The 21,822-nt window shown below is 43.8% G+C and overlaps 1 protein-coding gene across 5 annotated transcripts in view; it reads left to right on the top strand.

Annotated features, from left to right (window-relative positions):
- Nucleotides 1–21,822, top strand: part of BCAR3 (BCAR3 adaptor protein, NSP family member) — a 167,645-nt gene that overhangs the window by 76,918 nt on the left and 68,905 nt on the right. Inside the window, exon 1 of one of the 5 annotated variants that reach the window (XM_069232384.1) lies at nt 18,288–18,409. The exons of 3 other annotated variants lie outside the window; for them this stretch is intronic. In XM_069232384.1, coding sequence (XP_069088485.1) covers nt 18,293–18,409 — 117 coding nt within the window. In that variant the 5' untranslated portion in view covers nt 18,288–18,292. Of the gene's footprint in view, nt 1–18,287; nt 18,410–18,643; nt 19,400–21,822 lie in introns of those variants that run through there. One more of the 5 variants, XM_069232385.1, reaches the window with a different exon arrangement.

Raw genomic sequence — 21,822 nt, 5'->3', positions numbered from 1 at the left:
TTCCACGCTTCTCTGTGGGTAGAATTGGGGTCTATATTCCTGGTACGAGGATTGTTAGACGACACGGGAACCTTGGGTGTTATATGAACAGCCGGCAAAGCGGTTCCTACCTCTGCCAGCCCTGGCAAAAACCCAACCAGAAAACATTTTCCTCAAGGACTGTTGGGCTTTGTCTAAAGACGCAAAAGTGGCCACGTACTTGCTAAGTTCCTTAATGAAGGAGTCTCCGAAAAGCAGACCTTCTGCTTTAATACCTTGGTCAGATACCGCTAAGTTTACCAACTTGGGGTCTAGTTTTAGAAGTAGTTCCTTCCTGCGTTCATGTGTTGTAGCCGCATTAGCGTTGCCTAAAAGGCAGACAGCACGTTGGACCCATAAAAACAGTTCATTTGGGTTAACAGAGGCATGTTCTAACATAGCTGATTCCGCCAAGTCAAAAGTGCATGTTAATGGGCCTACCACATCCAAAAGTTTGTCTTGACAGGTGGACCAGGCCTTGTCCACTCCCTTCCGTCGGTCCTTGCCAAATTTGGTGAAAAAAGTAAGCAGAGAAGGGTCAATAGTTAGAGTTGAAGACATTTTTGAATGAAGAGATGGGCAAGGGCATTCAGAGTGTAACTTTGCTCTAGTTTGTTTGTCCAAAAAAGTGCGCAGACATGAGGCAACATATTCTCCAACATGTTCAGCTGGAAACCATTCAGTTGAATGAGGGTGATGTATCTTGCTTGGATAAAACAAAGGGGCCCCTTGAGAGTCCGAAATTGTGACAGAATTAGAAGAGACTGAGGTGGAGGGTTTAGACTTTTTTGGAGGAGGAGCACTAAAAGGATCATCAATGTCCTCATCTGATTTGTTAGCCTCCGAGGCCGCTTCACCCAGCTCGTCATCAGTGTCCAGTATCTTAGATTATTATAGGAGAGGAAATATGTTTAGTCTTCTTGGAAAATTTGGTAGACGATTTGATATTGGAAATCCCCTCCCTCAAGGGAGGCGTGTGAGGAGACACGTCCTCTGCCTTTTGTGAGGAAGACTCACCAACCAACAGTGCCATTTTTGTGGAATTTTTGGGTACAGAGCGCTTTCTGCTATCCCCGCAGGCTGTGCCAAAATCGTCTTGGACACAAGGTTGAACACAGACTTTTCCAGATTCTTAGATGATTTATTCGTAGAGGCAGAAACTGCCTGCTTCACTGAGACTAGAATAAAGTAATTTAAATTGTCTTTAACAAAATCCTCCTTCTCATTTTGGTTGTCAGCCATAGGTGAACTGTCAATTTCCATTGTAAAATATATAAAGACAGATACAGTGCCTTAAAATAGTAGAGAAAGGGTTAAAAATCTCTACTAGCTGACAGAAGGGCTGAAACTCCACCTATGGGCGGGGAAAAAGGGAGTGACCATAACCAGAGATAGGAAAAAATAAATAAAACCTTTGTGAAGGAAAAAGAGCCTCGGGAGAAACGAAGCCAAAACCTGAGGAGAGCTGGAGAAACGCTCCATTTAACTGGTGAGGAAAGGTGCATAAAAGGTGCTGCGTTCACCGTTTGTAAATGGCGACACGTGACGGGAACGCCACAACACAGAATGTAGCGCGCGAGCCAAGCGCGAAGGTAAAGACCGGGGCGTGTAGCTACAAGCCGACTCACAGGAGCGCGCGAGTACACAGCGCATTATAAAAAACATACACATGACAAATGCTGTGGACAATGAAAGCGAATATATCAGAAAAGATATGCAGAGTACTTATCTTGACCGCGACCAGCAAGAAAAGAGGGCTGTTCGCGGGCAAGATAACTACTAGGGGGGTGCCCTCGCTGTTGATTGGTTCGCTATTAAGGACTATGTTTTGTTCCCCATTGGCTACTGTTCTTAGCCTTTTGGGTTTTGTAGTTTTGACCACGCTGCTATTTAAAATAAATTGAAAAGAGAAAGCAGAATATGAGCCTCAGTTCTTGCCATAAAATTGGCATATCAAGATGATAACCCAGCAGACTGTTGTAATTCTTATGTCCTTGTTTCTGTTTGGGAGACAACTGAATTCATTGTGCCTGACTGTTGGAATGACTGAGTTAAAAATATTATATGTCACTCCTCTTTAAAATGATACTGCACTGAGTGTACAAGTATGGACTTTATTTAAAGTGGTGATTATATACTGTTAGTTTCTATTAAAACCATTAAAAAATGTAAAAAGACTGGTTCGCTTATGGTCGATTTTTGTCTGTAAAGACACAGATAAACTATAAAATGATGGAATACATTGCAGCACTGCGTAATTATCAATGGCTGAGATTTATTCTAGTATTCCAGTAGTCACTTTTTATGGTGTCTAAGTGATGCAAGTCTTGTTGCATTGCTCCCTGTACACAAGGTCGACTGTGGCTGTTTTCCCTTCTGTAAAGACAGCGAGCAGAGGTTTTAAACTTCATAAATGTCATACCTGACAAGTTAACAAGCGTGGGTTCAGGATCGCCTCCATAATAAATCTTTTCTGTGTAGTCTACCTAAGCCATTTGATCTCACCATGCAACCAAATAATATTGAGCTGTGTGCCTTTTTCAAGTCCTGAACCTATGTTATGTGCCTTCCCATCACCAGTGGTCATGATCTCAACCTCTTGATGTGTACGGTCACCGCCACCAATAAGCTCACCTAGGGCGGCCCTGTTTTTAGGTTCTATGTGTTTAGTTTGACGTAGAACAGTCAGGCTTGGATGTGAGGTTGCATTAAATGAAAGGGAAGCAGATGAAGAAAAGAATCACTCAAAAGCAGCCACGACAAGAGGTTACAGGAATATTATAGAAGGGATAAGGGCATTATTGTCAACTTTAATTAAATTCTGCACAGAAATGCAAGCATAATGCACATGCAGTCAACAACACCTATCTCAAGCCATAAAAGGCCATGGTGACTCAATTGCAGTGAAGAGCACAGACAAACAGGTGACTCCATCTTCAAGCTGCACATGCACTAGAACTGAGGGCATAGAGGAGGTGTTGGAAGTAGCTTGTGCAGTTTCTTCTGATCCAGACTGACCTGCATGAGTGGAACCACACACCACAGACAGAGCATTCTAGGTCTGAACATAAACTCTGGCAATTCTAGAACTTAGTGGGTTCTTGCGCCTGCTGCAGTGACCTAATCATCACCCAGGTTTGAACCTGGGTTGGTAGGTGTAGTCGTCCCTTCTTCTGATGTGAATTGAGAATCATACGTTTTGGTAAAAGTAACATATTTTATTGCACCAATCTGAAGCACAGGAGCATTTTGTTGTATACGAGGACAAGTTATTAATAATGGTATTTAAATTAATTGATCCTTCAGCTATCTCAGAGATGAGAAGGAAAACATACTTTAAACCTACAGATGTATGTATGTAAGTGACTTGTATAGTGCAAACCTAGCTGCAAAGTATTGTAGCACTGCTCAAAGGAGAGGGGTACAGTATTGCCTGCTAGTATCACAAGGGTTGGGTACCGGGGAAAGAAGGGGGTGCAGGGTGGAGGTGAGGTTTACAGTAATGTGTTGGACAGCATTTGGAGAGTGTAGAGGAGAGCATATTCTCTTCAGGGGAAGTCCAGTGACAACGTGGTCAGGATGTGATGAGATTGGAAGACTTGTGCCTCGGCTCCTTATGGAAATAAAGAAGACGGGGATCCTGTTTGCTGGATTTGGACCAAGATACAGTTCCAGGTTCTTGGTCAATAGCAGGAGAAGGCCTGGTGGTTGTATGTCAAATAAATGACCACAGAAAAATTGAGCTACCAACAATTAAGGCCAAAATATAAGCAAGCGCATATAGGTGAGTGTAGATTTACTATTTTAGCTCCACATCCATGTACCTTAAGGATGGATATATATATATATATATATATATATGTATGTTGATTAAGTAAAGTAATCCTATAGTCTATATATTCTTACTTGTTAATATTTTTGGTCCTCAGTATTTTGGCACAATATTATGGTAGCACAATATTCTGGAGCTGATATGAAGCTGGAGGACCAGAAGACCAAGCTGAACATTTAGTCTTAATGTTCTACTTTCTGTTTTCGAGCCAGGTGATTCTTCACCCGCGGGTGTTGTTTGATGCACTGGACTTCTTAATCTTGGCTTCCAGATAAGGAGTGCTTGAGTTGACAAACTTGTAGAGAATGCAGCAGGTCATGAATGTGATGTAGGCAGAGGAAGTCAATGGTGTTCTCCAGGGAGGGATGCAATTCCACTGTACTCAAAGATCTTTGACGAGGTGGACATTGGAAACTTATTTTTCCTATATTAATGATTTCAGCAATGCAGAGCCAGGTGTGTGTTTGGTGATAGGAGTAGGGGTGTTTGAAGGTACAGGGTAAGGAATGAGTTAGGGTTATGATGAAATTTAAGATTAGAGTTGCGGTCTGAATTAAGGATGTTTAAGACCATGATACAGGGCTGTGTTAGGATAAAAGTGAGGTGTTGGTGTCAGGTAAAGTTTAGAGTAGGATTATGCTTATAATTGTAGATAAGCTAGAGTTACGTATGCAGTTGAGGACATTTATGCAGCCTTCCCGCTCACACTTGGAAGGATGGCCCTAGATGATCAAGGTGCAGAGGTACAGGATCCCATATCGTGTCATGTCCCCCTTGATAGGATTGTGGGCACTCATCCGACCTGTGATAGACAAATCCGGTGCTGTGCAGCTCTGTCACTCCACACAGGCCACAATAACATGAGTCTGAGAACAAGGCTTTCACGTGGAAGCACCAGTCTTCTCTTAATAGACTGTGGATCTGCCTCTTTCGGTCACGGGTGGGCAGAGCATGACATGACATGACACAAGAATATGAGGAAGCAATTCAGTTAATCAGGTTTCAGAACAACCGCTGCAGTGGCCAGGTTCTGATTTCGGGCTTCTCTCACAATATCAGAGCTTGGTCCCACAAGGAGGCTCCGCTCCCATTCTAAGCAAGCGCCCTGGCTAAGACATGTGGATGCACCCAGGCCAGAGCAAAGAAAGCTCAACACTTCTGTTTGCATATCTGTCAGGCAGTTTTAGGAGCAGCTCGCTTCCAGTTTATATATAAAGTACTTACTAATCTCTTCATTTTCAGAATATGGTTTGCATGTTTCAAATCTTTGCTATTTAAAATATTCTCAATGTATCTGAATCTTATTGTCAAATGGAGGGTTATGTAGCAGTGTCCATAATACTCTTACAGAAATGTCAAGGGCTGAAGATTAAAAGTTGTGGCAAATATTCGGTTTTACGAACCTGTAGCTTATGCTAGAGACACCTATGGCACTGACATTCCCCGCAGTACCTTGTTAGCGTAGTACACAAAAGGGCCGTCCTGGCCCATCCTGCCCAGGTCTCTACATGCATAGGACGGCGGCAGCATGGAAGTCAATTAGAGGTGCTGGTTGAAGCAGCTGTTCTCCCCGGCATGCCCGTTGGGGACCCTGGCAATTGCCTTAGTCCAAGGGGTAAAGAAGAAAGCAATACAAACTAAAACTACTGCAGTAACTAAAACCTCTGCATCAAAAAAGGATTCTATTAAGGGCAATTGCTGGTCAGTCCTGTGATGTTGACTAGCTGGTTTTGGTGACTCACAGTACATGTTCATAGCGCGTTGATCGTCCTGCAGCTTCTGTGGCTGTGCCCTCCCTCGGGGTTCTCTTCTCCAGAAAATTGCACCCCTTGACTGCTCTCGGCCATCCTACCCTTTGGTGGGGGACGCACTATCTTAGGTCGCAAGATCAAAATGTTCCACAGTGAGGCCTTCAGACCTTCGCAGTGAGATTTTGCACAGTCCTAGCCAAGATGGCACACCATAAGAAATAGGCCAGAGTCCTATAAACGTTCATGAGTGTTCCCTGCTTGGATTCTGTTTTTTAGCGGTGGCCCTTGGTACATTGAAGTGATGAAAAGCAATGTGAACATGGACGGCTCCTATCCAAACTCTGATAGGGGGATCTCCCGGTCAGAGGTGGTGATAGAACATCGCGGGAGGACTCGTACCATTATAATAAGCTGTCTCTGGTCACTTGATAACATGGCGGCCTGTCCTTTACACAGTGAATGTTGGTCACCGTCTATCTCTCGATAGATCCTGTCAGACCCACAGGACAGAGACAGTACACACCCTGAATAGGTGGCGTGAGACATGTAAGAGGAAATAGCGGGATCTGGTAGAAATAAGGTTGAGAAATATAAGAATATATAAACATTACGAAAAAAGATGTGAAACGACCGCATTTGAAGTCGATATCAAAACTGAGTTTTCCAGGAGTAAAAACTACCATTTAGAATATTCTTACCGGAGTTCGATAAAATAAAAAAAACGTCTTGTTTGGGTATTTTACTGTTTTTTTTTCTTCTCAATATTATGTTCCTCTAGTCCGCGAAAAAACTGCGTTTTGCTGTGTGAGCAACCAGTTGTCAAAGACTGCCCCCTAGTGTTGATCATTTAAAATTGTTTTCACTTCTGAATCCCGGCAATGTAACTGAGTCTGACATGAATTCGTGGACACCAGATTGCTGTACAACATGGCCTAAGGGCTCAAGCAGGAAACGGAGCAGACATTACCAGTGCACGGCCTTACAGTCGTTTGAAGGTTAATTATGTTAAGTATTGCTCAGTCTACTGGAGAATATCCATTCATTCAAGTATACTCTATCTTTGTTTAGCGTTTCTTTTTCTTATTTCTTTTTCTCATTTCTTTTCATATCACAATTAATTATTTATCCAATATTCTTATAATTTGATGAGATAAAATGTAATCACAACTCTAAATGGGGGATAGCGTTGCTGGGAGCACACGGTTTGCATTTCTTCTGTATACTGTCAGTGAGATGTGCCTTTCATAACCACAAACTGGGACTCGCAAAACAAAATGTATCCCCAGCTATGCATTGTGAGTTAACTGGTGATACCATCCTTAGCACGGACTCTAGGGGCTGGACTCACAAAGGTAAGTTTTCATGTGTAGATGTACTCACATGAAGAGCTGCGTTTCGATTTTTTAATGATTAAACATATATATAAAACATTTTTTTTAAAAAAATTCACAATACATATAGAACCGGTTTTAAGGTTTGGCAGACAGAGTTGTGCCCGCAGGGATGGCGAAGGACATTAGCTCTCCCACTCTCCACCCTCCACATTTAAGCTTTCATATCTGTACATTGAAAGGAACCTCCGTCAGAGCAATTCCTTTCAATACATTAAAATTTGGGGTACGGCTTCTGTCGGATTTGATAGTCGTACACCAAACTATTTACTTTTTTGTTTTCAGAAACACACTCCCTTGTTTTTTTTGTTTTTTTTTAAAAAAAAAACTAATGCCCACCCAACACCCTGGGAGTTTTATCCCATGGTGTTGGGTCACTTTGTTTTTGCCAGTCCCTCTGTGACAGGTTATTCCCGACGAGGCAGACAGGGGAAACAGGCACTACACCATCCATCCTAAATAGGGTGGTCAATTTAATGTCTTTCTTCCGATGTCCCTCATTCCGTCTGGTTGACAGAGGAAGTATTCCATCAACGAAGCCGATGGTAGCTCCATTGACAAAATACTTCAGGTTGAGGTGAGCTGACCAAGAGTTTGATGAGCAGCATGCTCCATTGCATTTGCAAACTCTAAATCTGACCCATAGTCTCAATTTATTGACTACTCAGGAAGAGAAAACCTTTTACCCAGAACCATACAATTTAAGATCAAGTGCTGAAAGTGGGATTAAAACCCAGGTTCTAGGGTCAAGCAACACATCAGCAGGTCAGATCGCTTTCCTTTTGCTGGTGTCTGTTAGTGGAACACAGGCCAAGTGGCCTACACTCTTTGCTGGTGACTTGCATTTGGATTCTCAATGGTTTCACCTGATATATGCTTTGATAAATAATCAAAACATACATTTCTCCTAATCTATGCAAACTCTGTTCTGCTGTTTTTGCTCATATGCATTAAAAAAACACTGATTGATTACCTTAGGGGTGTAAAGCACAGTTTCAAAAAAGAAGATCATTGCAGATTTTCAGAATAACAATTCACTATATAAATATTTAATTTAATTTTACGTAAATTATTCTTATATGAATAGCCTGAAAATCTAGTATGGACCTGGTCATCTTGGATCTATGCTGGACCTGACTATCCTAGTCTATACCAGAGACAGAACTCAAGATTGTCATGTGTTCCAAATTTGCTCTTTCTGCAGGATCACCCCAGATTGTTTTCTTTTTTGCTGAACTCTATGTTTCACTGACTATAGAACTCTGTATTTTACCATTGCTAACCAGTGGTAAACTGATTGTGCTCCTCCCTTCAACATGGCAAAATTGGTAAACACCTTATTGTTTTTTTTTTATTTGTCTTTGTGTCCCTAGTATATGGTATAAAGTGCATCCCGGCCTATAAATTAAACACTACAATGGAAAGCAGTACTCATGGTGCCATCCGTTGCAGTGGCACTGTAAATTACGTCTCTCAGCCTACCATTGTAGCCTAGTTGTAGTTTTAAACTGAGATTCGACCTGTGAAATGATCCATTTGGACAGGCTTAAATATTTCTTTAAGTATTAATAAGTCACCCCTAAGTAGGCCTTATTGCAAAAGGAAGAGTGCATGGTAATTAAAAGTAGAACATGTAAAAATTTAATGTTTAGCATGTCTTTACAGTTGAAGGGCGGTAAAAGCAATTTTCACTGTAACAGGGTTGACTACTCAATTGGAAAACGCTGGAATATATATTAGGCTTGATAAATATTATCTCAAGCTAGGAAACATCTACAAATTTCATTTTTTGGACTTTCTGAAAATATGGATTACAAGTTAAATTCACAGGTGAAGCTGGATTTGTAATAAATACTTAGGAGAATGGACTTTTAGAAAGTTACCATTGCCCTGCCTGAAGTCACTGGAAGCTAAATATGCATTTTGCTCTCCTGCTGCTGCATGCTAGTAATTAAAATTTGAAAAGGTGTGAATGAGGTGTGAACTTGCTCCCAGAAGCAAACAATATGCTGACTTGAATGGCCAGAGATGACCCATCTGAACCTAAAAGATAGTGCAGGGTGTGGCTGTGAGGATCTTTTTTTACATTAAAGTGTCAAATCCTGCTTGAATGTCAAATCATGCTGGATAGGTCTGGAGGTTTTTCTTTCATATTACATATGGGACACATTTCAAAGAGGCCTCCCCTGTCACAGGCAAATGTTAGCTGACACTTGGGCATTGTCCTCCATTTGTCCCACCAGCCAGCCAGGCCCCAATCACAGTGAGCCTATTTTTGCCATTACAGTGTCAAAGCCTGTTGGACAGGTCTACTGGGTTCACATAGAACATTTTAGGTGCACTTCAAAGGAGGGAAACTGGATGCCAAAACAATTAGAATGTATCTACTGTCTGGTTACTGAAAACGTAACTTTTGTTCTACCAGACTTCTGTCTCAGAAGTTGTTGTGGGTAAAGAATATGCCTCAAACTTGGTTTTAGTAATAAATGTGAGAGGGCACTAGGATTACTGAAGTACACTCGCCACAGACGTGCAATCCTCAGAGCCCAAGTTTAGTGTGGCCAAAGAGACTACAGTCATCTTGAAAGGCACAGGTGGGTTGGGTTTGCCCTGGAAATCTTTACCCCATTGGTTAGGGTGTCCCCAGGGGTTATTACCACTGACTAATTTGTGCCAGGCATAAATGTGGCATCTCCTGGTACCCACTACAGAACACTCCTGGATCTGAGTCTGCTTCTTGAGATCTTAGAAGAGCCTAGAAGACTGGGCTTCATCTCCCGCTTTTAGCCAGGACAAGGAAGTGGCCTCCAAAGGTCATAAGACTGGCTACAGGGACATAACCTACAAGAGTGCTTTTTCTGCAGCTGCCCAGCTGATCAGTGACACCTGGACTGGACACTGCTTTTGGCCTCGGCCTTCCACCCTGTTAGTCTCTAAGTGCCTGACCTGGGTGTTTAGAAGTGTACTCCTTTAGTGGATTGAGACTTAAAAGACTGAAGTCAAAAGGTAAAATCTTTGAATGGGACAAACTTGGTTAGTGTGTCTGACCCGCACTTAATCACGATCAGTGTCAAATTGCACCTAGGTTCTGTTCCACCATGACCATTGACTGTCACCGGAAATGTGTGCTTCTTGGCGCTATTACTTCTTAAAACTTAGAAAAGTTCATATCTCTGGTTCCCCTTATTTGATTTTCATAATTTTGCTTTCTATTTTTGCTCTATTTCTAGTTCATTCTGAATGTTATATTCTTTTGCATTTCAACTTAATTTCTATTTTGGTACTGCATAAATACTTCTACATTGCTCTAAGTAAAGCCTGTCTGCTCTCTACGATAACTCCCTGGGCGTTGAGCTCTGGTTCATTTTGGGACTTTTGTGGTTCACCCTGACAAGGATTGTGATTATTATTTGAAGTGGGTGCTCACCTCTCAACTAATTACTCCCAGTTTCTTACAGCATTTCACACTGTTTCTGTATAGTGAAGAGTTTGATAGGTCCTTGGCTGCTTGGCATTATTGTAAGAGTTGGCGTGCAGACTGTTGTCTGCAAGTTCTGGGTTTCCAGAAGATGGGCCTCCTCAGGGAGTCGGCCATACACATATGAGTACCGCTTGTCTCATTGCAGAAGACATGCCTCAGTCCCATCCCACTGGTATTGACCCTTTGAGCTTGGTGCATCTCTCGCCTCAGCACTGCATCACTACTTCTGTACGTATACCATTGGCTGGGGTGTGTACTACTTCTTAAAGGGCCAGATGTATCAAAGGGTTTTACCCATTCTGTGTCTATGGGAAAATGTGTTGGTACATTATGGTCCAAAATGTGCTGCTAGTTCTTGTGGCAGAGTTTTAACGACAAAGTACACTGCCTAAACCGCTCGTCTCTAAAATTACCACACGCCCGTGGCAGTATGCTATTTAGAGGACTTCCCTTGTTGATGCAACTTGTTGCTCCTATTTTAAGAAACATAAAACATTTAAAGGATGAACAATACCCACCCTCCTTTTGAGGTCACTCTTTGAACATCACAGGATCAGCTTGCCTTTTTATAGAAAACATAAACAGCGAAGTTCAAAGTCTGGAATCCATTTATCATGGGTGGCATGTGTTTCCCCTGCAATTATCTCTGATTGCTAATTAACATACACTGAAATCCCGCAGACCTCTGTTAACTACAAGCCACCAGAGCTCCCCCCAGTGTGCGGATCAGTGGGAAGGGCCCTATGCTTGGATTTTCAGGTTCTGCATTTCCTTGCTTTGAGAGAGCATGTGCATCTTGTTTTCTCTAGAAATTAGATATTTCTGCTAGTGCAATACCTTGAAACCCATCAGCCATTCACACTAAGCAGGGGGCAAGGCCCAGTCGTTTCAGCACCAAGTAAGGTCCATCTCTCGACCTTAGCATTAGGCATTGTTGTTTTGCAAGGTGCTTCTCCGTGGGTATAATAAATATTATGGCAAGTTTTAAGACAAAATCATAAACAACAAATGGCTGAGGAACTAGGTAAAATGGTTATCTAGAACAGTTGATGTACACGTTTTGTTCAAACTCTAGGTAAACTGTTCTGGGGACTCAAGCAGCAGGGCAGATTAGTCGATAGCGCCTCACAAGCTGAAGCTTTACACTCACAGGGGATGCTGACATAACTTGTCGTTTCAGCACCTGTGAGGAACATCAGACTGTCATAAACCCTACACTGTTCATCCTTACAAAGATAATTGAAAATAACTTCCTTGTGGGAATACAAGAAACATTTGTTGGCGTGACGTGGAGCCTTGCAAACAACACATTTCCCTCATTAGCTTCTTATGTTATCTACGTTGAGCTGGAAAAGACTGTGGAATTCACATAGGCTTCACAATTTTCTCATTGGCCGCAACATGTCTTTTAATAAAGATTTAGTCATGCTTGGTTTCTCAACCATTTATTAATATGCTATAGTTTACCAGCAGATGAGTTCTTTGTATGGATGTTGGTGTCAAGCTAAAACTAGGTGGCATTTTGTTTAGAGACTAATAAAAATATAGGAAATGTTCCTGGAGTGACAAAGAAGCAGTACTTAGACTTCCCGCTCCAGGATACACCTTTTTCTGTTAACACATCATCGCATCATAGGCTTTCTCAAGGTGACCCTCTTTCCAGGATCGACCACTGCAATACTGTCTATGCAGAGCTCCCATCTGCAATACTGTCCATGCAGAGCTCCCATCCAGATGGATGGGGATGTTCGAAAGAGCACAAACCAGAGTAACTTTGGTCATCCGAGTTACAGAGAACTGATTACATCACACCAAAGCTGAAGCCTCTCCTTTGTCTACCAGTCAAACAAAGTGTAAAATTCAGAACCCTGCGCCTCATCCACAATTCCCACTTTCCCGAAGAATTTATGAAGCTGATACCTGTGTACCTCTTGACCAGACAGCAAAAGCTGGCCTCTCAAAGACAACTCATGCTCCATCTCTTTGGATACAGATGTGGAGATCCTTGTACTCACAAGATTTTGGAATGCCCTTCTTTATGGGACTTTGGATAAATATTGATAGGCCAGAGACCTTTATATTTCTTCCAACCATATGGTCTAAACTCTTCATGTCCACTTGTGTGGCATCCTTCAAGTCCACATCGACTGATAGCTCACACCCCCACTCTCTAGTCAATAACTACATATGTTGTTTGAATGTGTTATTTGTATCGCGTGACCCTAGTCAAAAGGCAGCATAGAGCTATCCAGAGTCAAAGAAGAGGTTGCTGTTTCCGAGAGCAGAAGTATATGGTTACTTTATAGGGTTACTGCAGCGGGGTCTCTCCAAGGCCTTCTCTTGCCAACACCCTCTCTGCACTGCTCCTCTGCACTGCTGTTCACTTTGCCTCTCTTTTCTGAAGCTCTCCCTAGTGCTGGCCTCCTTGTTCTGTGCCTCACTGTCCCGTGAACTGTGCCACCTTCTCTGTACCCCATCCTTGAACCCCTCAACTCTCCCCAAACTTTCACCTCTGGCATCAGCCATCTACAGCTCCCACTGTGTGCCTCCCCATCACCCCTGCACCCCTCTTCCATACCAGGCTATCATCCCTTCCACATTAGCCTATATCGCGACATGCTGGGTCACCTACTAGGATGGGGCGCCATCACAAAAAGCAGACTTTTTACAATACTAATTCTCCTGTGTTGTGTCTCATCCTCTTTTAGAAATAATGTGGAGACAAAATCCTGTGAAAATACATAATTCTGACAAAAACTTGTAAAAATAATGGTGTGCTTCATTTGTTGTTAAAATTCTTTATGAAGTCCCCTGTTTGGTCGCTCTGTGAAACCGTTTCTGTTCAACATGACTACTTTTAAAAAAAACATTTTGTGGGTGATACTTCCTGCCCCTGTGATAGGCTGCGAGGTGCGGGTCGCAGTCAGGGTATGACAGAGCCACCTTGCAATTGCAGGGGATAGTCATTGCCTGGCATGTCTGCTGTGCTGAACTCCAAATCATAGCAGACTGTCAAATTTCTGTCAACTCTCAAGCAAACAGGACCTTTTAGCAATCAATGCGAAATGGGGAAAAACAGTATTTTTATATATTGTTTAGTAATAGAGCAAAACAGCACCTATCTCACTGGCATCTGTTCCCAGTAACATATCCAAAAATCTGATTTCTCTAAAAATAACAGTTCAAGACAAGCATTTTGCTTACCTATTTCCTGTATACTGACTCTTCTACACATGAATGGGCCTACATTTGCGTTGATGAAGGCTCGGTGTAGAGAGCATCCTCCCCTGTTCATCGTGCTATGAAGCACCAGCTGCGTTTCACTGAGGAGGCCCAAAAAGACCAAAACACACCGAGCCTTCCTTGCGCGCTTGTTTAAAGGGGAGCTGGTCTGGCAGTCCGACCTGAACTGTTTCTATTGGAAAAGGACCAGGTCTGATTTGCAGATGGCTGGTCTCCGTCCGAAGTAACACAGTGAACAAAAAAATGATAGTTTGGAATGTTACCCACAGTAATTACAAGTGGTTGAAACTAGGTAATGCATTTCATTCATCATTTTTTGTTTGTTTCACTTGTGAGATTCGCAGCCGAAAGAACTGTTATTATCAACTGCTTTCCTTAATCACATGTCAGGGCTGACCCCCAGAAAGTGATTGCCTGAGCCCCTGAAACTGAGACATGGCTCTGCCTCGGGTGACTGGCAGGAGCACAGCCTTTGCAGCTCGGTCACTTTTCCTTTCCGGGGCACGTGCATCCCTCGGCCGTCTGTCCCACCGAGGGACACTCAGCCTGCTTGCTTGCTTAATTCAATCTTCCGTAATAAATTAGCGCAGAGATTAGCAACTGCCCTCTGGGGTCACAAGGGCCGAATTCCACAGGGGCTTGGAACTGGAGAGCATGAATTATGGCCACGATTCGGGGGCTCGGCGGGCGCAGTGGAAAGCCGAGAATGCTCGCCCTTTTCGGTGTGTGCCAGTGAAGAATCCGACACCCCCTTTCTGTGGCAGCTGCAGCAGCTGGCATCACGTGATCTCCAGCTGGCCTATGGTGACTTTTTATATACTTATGTATCTTTAATGAGCTTTTAGCGGTGCAACCTATCAAATATGTGCAAGGAGTATCCAAGAACGCATTGCACAACCTCAGTGTCAGCAGCCAAGTTCTAAAGGCTAAATTCAGCGGATGAGATTCCATGAAAAGTGAGACTAAGTGGCTGGTGATTCATTTGGAAGGCTTAGCTCAGACATGATTTTTGGCAAATGACATAGTCTGAGAGGTTAGGCATGATCAAAGTGAGGATATGATACTACAAATCAATTTGGTTAAATGACATTACTTGGAGCAATGAAGGGCTGAGTATCATGGGCCATACCTTACCTTGGTTTTCTACCAGATCAACATCACCGCAGCTCCAGAGTGGATGGCGGTGACTTAAACTCACAAATGGAGTATCTGATCAGGTATAAGATGTGTAAATGTGGCAGTGGTTTGTCATAGTTACCTGGGCCTGCTCCTAAAGTCTGAGATGCGGTTTTGATCCTCAGCAGAAAGAGGGCTGATCTGGAATGGAGAACTGGACTGCAATGCCTGTCGCCTCAAGTGTCACTGCCCTTACATTCTGAAGAGGCATTTTTTGCCTTAGCTAATTTGGCCTTTGTCCATAATCTTTATGCACGTCGTAAAAAGGAAACTATTAACATGTAAATATTCACAGCTTATATTTAAAATGCACAGTTAACATGACGCGCAGGCATCTCCTCCCCGCCTCAATAAATTCCTAATAACAGTCGCCGTAGAGGAATAAAGCATAGAGCTGACAGTTCTGTCCGCCTGCGTTTTAGATGTGGCGCGTAGCTGACCTCTCAACAGTCTCTGCCTAAAGTCTGTAGACTTGGCCATGCCTTTGGGTCATTTCATTGGTCAAGTATTGCTCCTGTCAGGCCATAGGCTGAGCTGCTTCAGTTGACTTGGTTAAGGCCCAGTGAGGAACACAAGTATCTTCCTGTATCCAAACTCAGAGAGGCTTCAGGATGAATCCTAGAGGGGTAGGGAGTCAGTGGAGGAGGCCAGAGGGACATGCAGGGAGAGTGAAGACAGCAACACTGACCACCATCAAACCCTACAGAGCACCATGTAACCTTAGGGGCTACCTACATCTGGTGGGACCCCCCAACCCAAGTCTACACCACCTCTCACGTATGGAGCACTCTCAAGCACACATCATCCAATCAGAGGAAATTATGGGGCTGAGGCATGGTATGGTACATGGATTGTACCAAGGAGAAAAAGTTGCAGTTTTTCCACTTAAATTCAGGTAAAGAGGCCTGTACTCTCTTCAATAACTAGAGGCCACCCACAGTTAGTATACTTGTGGTCAGGGCACTGGGGGGCAGCTGCCTGCGTCAGAAGGAGTACCACTTTTAGTGGACCCCTATTGTCCAAGAAAGTCTAGCACTTGTGCCAGGAAAAGTTATCAAAATTATTTTTAACTTAAAATCATAAAAACATGTAAATGAATTTAGGAATAAAACCCTGTTCTATTGTGCAAGAAATGCAGATGGAGTTTAAGCACTCCCAGCAAAATAAAATATTGTCTCTGCAGTGCTCCCCATATGCTGAGAGGGAAAAACATTTCAAGCCTTGCATAATAACTTAGTATGGACACTAGGTTGAGCCATAAGACTCTTGCCTTTGCCTTTTGGGTGTGCCAGCACTGGCCCACTGATGGCTGCTGCAGTACCCAAGGCTGCGGTAATGACAAATGAAAATGTTTGCCTTTAATCTTTAGACCTGCAGTAACCTGAGTTGAAGCCAGAAAGGCCGGCAGCCTTTGGGTGTACTGCAGTCACGCTGTTTATGTGTCCACGGGGACAAATGACCTGGTCTGCTCAGAGGTAATAGTAATTACAGAGGTGTAGTAAATTGTGACAATGTGCTTTGATATGAAAGGGTAAATGATTCGTGTCGTTTAAGGCAAACCATTAGGAGAACTCGCTGCTTAATTATTGTTTTGATGCACGCCATAGAACTTATGAAGTCTGACTTCCCACGCTCCCAGCCGAGGGAGAATTGATGCAAATCTAAGCACATAAAAGGTTTATGGGGTTTCATAGGGCAGAAGGACACAGTACAGTTGGATAACAGTTCTCCTTTAAGGAGAAGTCAAAATGAAAGTGGCAAAGGCAACAGTACATCTTTGACACGGAGCTAAGGAGTTTATGTACCACAATCATGGCCACTGGATTAATGTGGCAAGGAAGGAACAAATTATGTGACAGGGTTGAATAAATTATCCAGCAACAAAAGGCAAATTATGCGGCATAAAGCTACACATTCTGTGATTGCACTACTTGGTGATTTTATAATTATTACACATCGTAACATTGAGCAAAGACCTCAACGCAGTAGTACTGGTTTAAAACCATATACAGCAATAAGCAACTGAAAGATGGCCAGTCAGCCTTTGGGAAAGGTCTTCCACTGCGCAGGAACAAGTCGCCATGGTTTAGTAATTTGTGATGCGTCTGAGCTTGAAGCTATTTTTTTGTTTTTCTTAAAAACTGCAGATTTTGCAGCAGATGATGGGTTATGTGGCAAATGCTGCAAATCAATAATTATGCAAAGCATGCCACTGCCACCGAATCACAAAATTCCAGTGGCCCGGCCATAAGCACCAGCCACTGGCCTGGGTTAGACTAACTCTTCTATACATAGTACTAATGGAGGTGGCAAGCAGTGGACCCGTGTGCTCATCAGTGGGACATGAAGAGAGTCCAGAGAGGAGGAGTGACTCTGCATTGTGTGCAAATAATGAAGAACGAGAAGGGCTGGTTGTGTGGATAGGCGTGAGAAACTAAGGGCCCTCACCAAGGTCAGTGAGGCACTCCTTGAAAGGTTGTGTAGTTAAGAATAGTAAATCTACACTTCCCTGTTTATGCTTACTGTGATGATATGTTGATATTCCAGTTACGATAAATAAATCATCAAGGTAAGTAGACGAGGAGTTTAAGAATAGTAAATAAACACTTCCCTGTATGTAATTACGGTGTCAACTTATTTGTAGTTGATATATAGATCAAGGTAAACAGGTGTAAAGTGAAGCATAGTAAATCTACACTCCCCTGTGTATGGTTACCTTGACAAGATGTTGGTGGTTGAGATTCGGGACAATTTTACCGCAGATCGATAGAATAAAACGTACTTGACATTTGGGCATACGAAGATGGCAGCACTTGCCCTTCAGGGTGGGATCCTGACCCTTGCCTAGAGTGTGTGGCCTGCCTTAGAAACCTCTTCACCCTCCCAACATGTCACCTGCTTCCCGCGCCTTCAAAAACCCTGTTCAGCTGTATTGACTTAAATGGAATCTCTTCCCCGCAAACACTTGACTTGGGCCTCCTAAGAGAGTCGCAGCATAAGACGTACGTGTTTGACCACCTCTCCCCTTGAGCGGTCCCCTCCACCCCATTGTGCGGGGCGCGAACCCCTTCTGGTAAGTTCTTTGTCAGGGAGGAAATCTCACCCCGTGAGGGCAGGGTATAGCGAGCTATGTGTGTTCCGATCTCTGCCATGTATTTACTGACTGCCAGCTAGGTAAACACTGCCAGCCCCCCTTGCCCACACCGCGGTCACCCCATGTTGAAAGCCTCTATGTGCTGGTCTCTCCTCTCTTGTTCTCCCGTGACCTGCTGTCAGGAGCTGTCTAATTAAAGACAAACAGGCCTGCCTTTGCTGGGCTACCTAGGGCTCCAGGGCCTCCCACCGCTCGGCTGAGAAGGGGCAGGCGCACACCCGTGGGCACCGGGGCTCCCACTCTGCCATGGACAGCCCTGGCGCCGTGAGCTGCTTCCGGGGCTCCTGCTCCTTCTACCCGGGCGGGGGGCGCCGAGCTGCTGCCAGGAAGGAATGGGGGAGCTGCCGGAACCTAGTGCTGCAGGTAGGTGGGGGGGCGAGCGCTGGCCGGGTGGATGCTAATGCTTTGTGTACAAGGAAGCTTAAAGCCTTGGGGAATCCGAGCGGCGGGGCCTGGGGCTAGGGTTACACTGCTGGGAGCGTGGGACCGCGGGAGGATCGCTGCACTCTGTGCGGGCAGGCCCCCGTCCCATGCCAGAAGTCACTGAGAAGGATGCTCCAGATGAGCAGGCGGTCCCAGGCGGAGGCTGCTGAGCGGAGGGTGGAAGCCAGTCACTTGTAGTCCGGGATCCCAAGCACATGCTTGTGAGCAGAAGGTGGCAGCCTGTCACTTAGAGCTCAGGATCCCAAGGAGATACTTGTGAGCAGAGGGTGGAAGTCTTCCTTTTAGTGCACCGGTTCCCAGGCAGGTTCTTGTGAGAAGAGGGTGGAAGCCAGTCACTTGTAGTCCGGGATCCCAAGCAGATGCTTCTGAACTGAGGGTGGAAGCCTGTCACTTGGAGCACTTGGTCCAGGGCAGATGCTTGTGAGCAGAGGGTGGAAGCCAGTCACTTGAAGAACTGAGTCACTGATAAATGCCTGTGAGCAAAGGTTTGAAAACCACCAGATGGCGGAAAGGGTCCCAGGCGGATTCTTGTGAGTAGATGGTGGAAGCCAGTCACTTGGACATTAGGATCCCAAGCAGATGCGCCTGAGCAGAGTGAAAGCCTTTTCCTTGGAGCACAAGATTCTGACAGGTCACTGTGAGCAGAGGGTGGATCGATCACTAGGGTCACAGGGCCTCAGACTAATGGTTGTGAGCAGTGAGTGGAAGCCAATCACTTAGATCCCAGGGCTTAGCTGGTGCTTGTTAGTTGAAAGTGAAATCCAGGGACTTGGAGCTCAAGTGCCTGGTGGCGCAGGGCCAGGTTACTGGACACAAGACTCGAAAATGCCTAAGAACTGCAGCGTCTTCCAAGCGCTCGCAGCAGCGCTCTGCTGCTTCTATCAGCGGAAATCTGTCTTTAGAATCAAGGTGAGTGCCAATTTTACATAGCGCTGTAGTTGCATACCATTATTTATCATATTGTAATGCCACTAACTTCAGGTCATCATTTATTTTTTGCCAACCTTTATTTCAAAGTAAATGACCGAAAATATTTTTGTGTTCTATATAACTACCAACTTTGCTTCTTCATGGGTGTTCTGGCAAGGCCTCTTAGTCGCATGCATTCATTTATGTCAATATGGTTTTAAAGCCCGAGACAGACAGTGCATTCTAACCCGGGGAAGTGCAGGGAAGGCAGCAGTTTCATTGTTTTGATGTTTGTATGCCCTTGACTGCAGGTATACTGGAAACACAACGAACACATTTCAGTGCCTAAAGAACTGATACAAAGCAAAGAAAGGCTATGTGGAAATACTAAATGAATGCTCGCGCTCACTTAAAACTTTGACTTTATGCTGCTTTTCATTTGTGGTGGCATCCCCTATGACTTGAATTTGATGGACTCTTGAGGATGTGTTTGAAGCTAAAAACAAGCATCAGGTGTTTGCAAGGAGTTGTGACAAATAGTATATCATTTTGAATTTTTGCCCCAAGTAGAAATTGCATATCTTCGCCTTTGTCAACTTAGAGAACTGGATCTAACTTTGTGTATGGTGGTATTTGTTCTTAGCTATTGTATTTGCGCTGAGTGCTTACTCACTCCTGACAAGGCATTGAAGCGCTTTCTGGCTAGTAGCGTGCTATGCCAGAAACTAAGGGTAGAGGTTAATCTAGTGGTCATTGTTTAGACTTGTGCTCTCAAGGAAACCCTTCCATGCATTGACTGAAGTTTCTTTGTGCAAGATTCAACAATAGGATTTAGGCGTGATCATCAGGGGGGTGTATGAGTTCATGGAAACTGTTGTTGCGATGACTAGATAGGCTCCTGGAGCTCAGGTATTGTTAGGTTGCATGGATAGAGTTTCACAGGAGGAGAGGATTTGATATACGAAATGGGGAGTGGGCAATTTGCAGAAATAAATAGAAATTATGGCAAACAAGCAGGCAACTTAGAGTAAGCTATACTCAGAAAGTGAAAGCATGTAGTTGATTTATGTGCCACGTAAACCTATCCGGTGACTAAACTTGTATTCTGTGTCAACTTCAATGCGACGCATGTCATCAAATTAGGAGGATGAAAAACTCAAACGCTGGATTCAGATTTTAATTTGAGGTGGCCCGGTTTGCGCATAGAGCTCTGAATTTTCCCAACATCTTAACTGAAGGAAGGTCCTATGTTACTGTAAAAAAGTAAGTATATTGTTGCTTTAAAAGGCAAGAGAGGAAGCTGTGCAGCGCTCTCAGCACGGACTGTGGGAAAGCACATTATTTCTCATGGCGATTTACATTCTGCAATTCTCTTAGGACTAACTCCTGCTTTATTACTCTGGGCTCTCATCATTATTGGGCTGAGCGGATTAACCTTAAGTAACGTTACAGGCGCTGAAGCTATAAAAGATTTTAAATAAAACTGCTAGTCATTGTCTCTGATGTTTAATAATAGACTAATGGTATTATGCCAGACTTTACAGATTGCTCAACTTGGCATGGACTTTTAGTACTCAAAATAACTATTGTTTCCATGGCAACTTTCCATTGGGCCTAATCCATCCTGGCGGAAGTGAAATAGCATTTTTAAGACATGCTGGCTGGGGAAAGAACTTTAGAAAAATTCTTCCTACACTGACATTTTCAGTCATGACCTCATTTGAAGTTTTATGTCGAATGATAACTTTTCTTTGACCTGGCAGTTTGGTTCTCATCGTACAGGCACACATTTACCTTGCATTTGTGGAGGCACACTTGTGATTCAAACAGCATCACTGATGAATTTCCTGGCACAAAATGTATTTGGCACCGAAAGGTTGATGCAATTTGAACGCCAATTGGCTGAGCATTGCACATTGTCAATCCCCGATTAATGAATGCAAAGGAGGCACAAGGAGGAGGGAGCAGCTCAAACATCTCGATGAATAGACACAAAACGAGAACTCCTAATGTAGCACGACTTGGCTTTGAGTTCAATCCTAGCACCAAATGAAACCAGGCGCAAACAGTGGGAAAGCTGAACATCTAGGGACATGCCATAAACGTGCTTATTTTTCACGACTTACCCATTGGCAGTTGTCATCACATAGAAGATGGTGCTGGAGAGTAGAACTTGAGGGCAAATGCAATGCGCGATTCTGCTGGCTTGCATTTGCATCATGGGACAATGCTTACCAATGTGCGAGGATAGCATTTTTTGTGCATGCGCAGCTGATGACGTTGTTGGTTTGCGTCTCTGGCAATATGGCTCTGTGCAATTATTTTATCGTTTGTGCGATGCACCCCTGCAGATTTTACACAGTCCTGTGTTGCTCGACTTTTAGTAAACCTAGGTCATAGTGTGGTGTTGCTGTCTGTCTAAG

This window comes from Pleurodeles waltl, chromosome 4_2 (assembly GCF_031143425.1).
Source record: "Pleurodeles waltl isolate 20211129_DDA chromosome 4_2, aPleWal1.hap1.20221129, whole genome shotgun sequence".
Lineage (NCBI taxonomy): Eukaryota > Metazoa > Chordata > Amphibia > Caudata > Salamandridae > Pleurodeles > Pleurodeles waltl.
The sequence above is the reverse complement of the archived record's forward strand: the minus strand, read 5'-3'. Positions and strand labels throughout refer to the sequence as shown.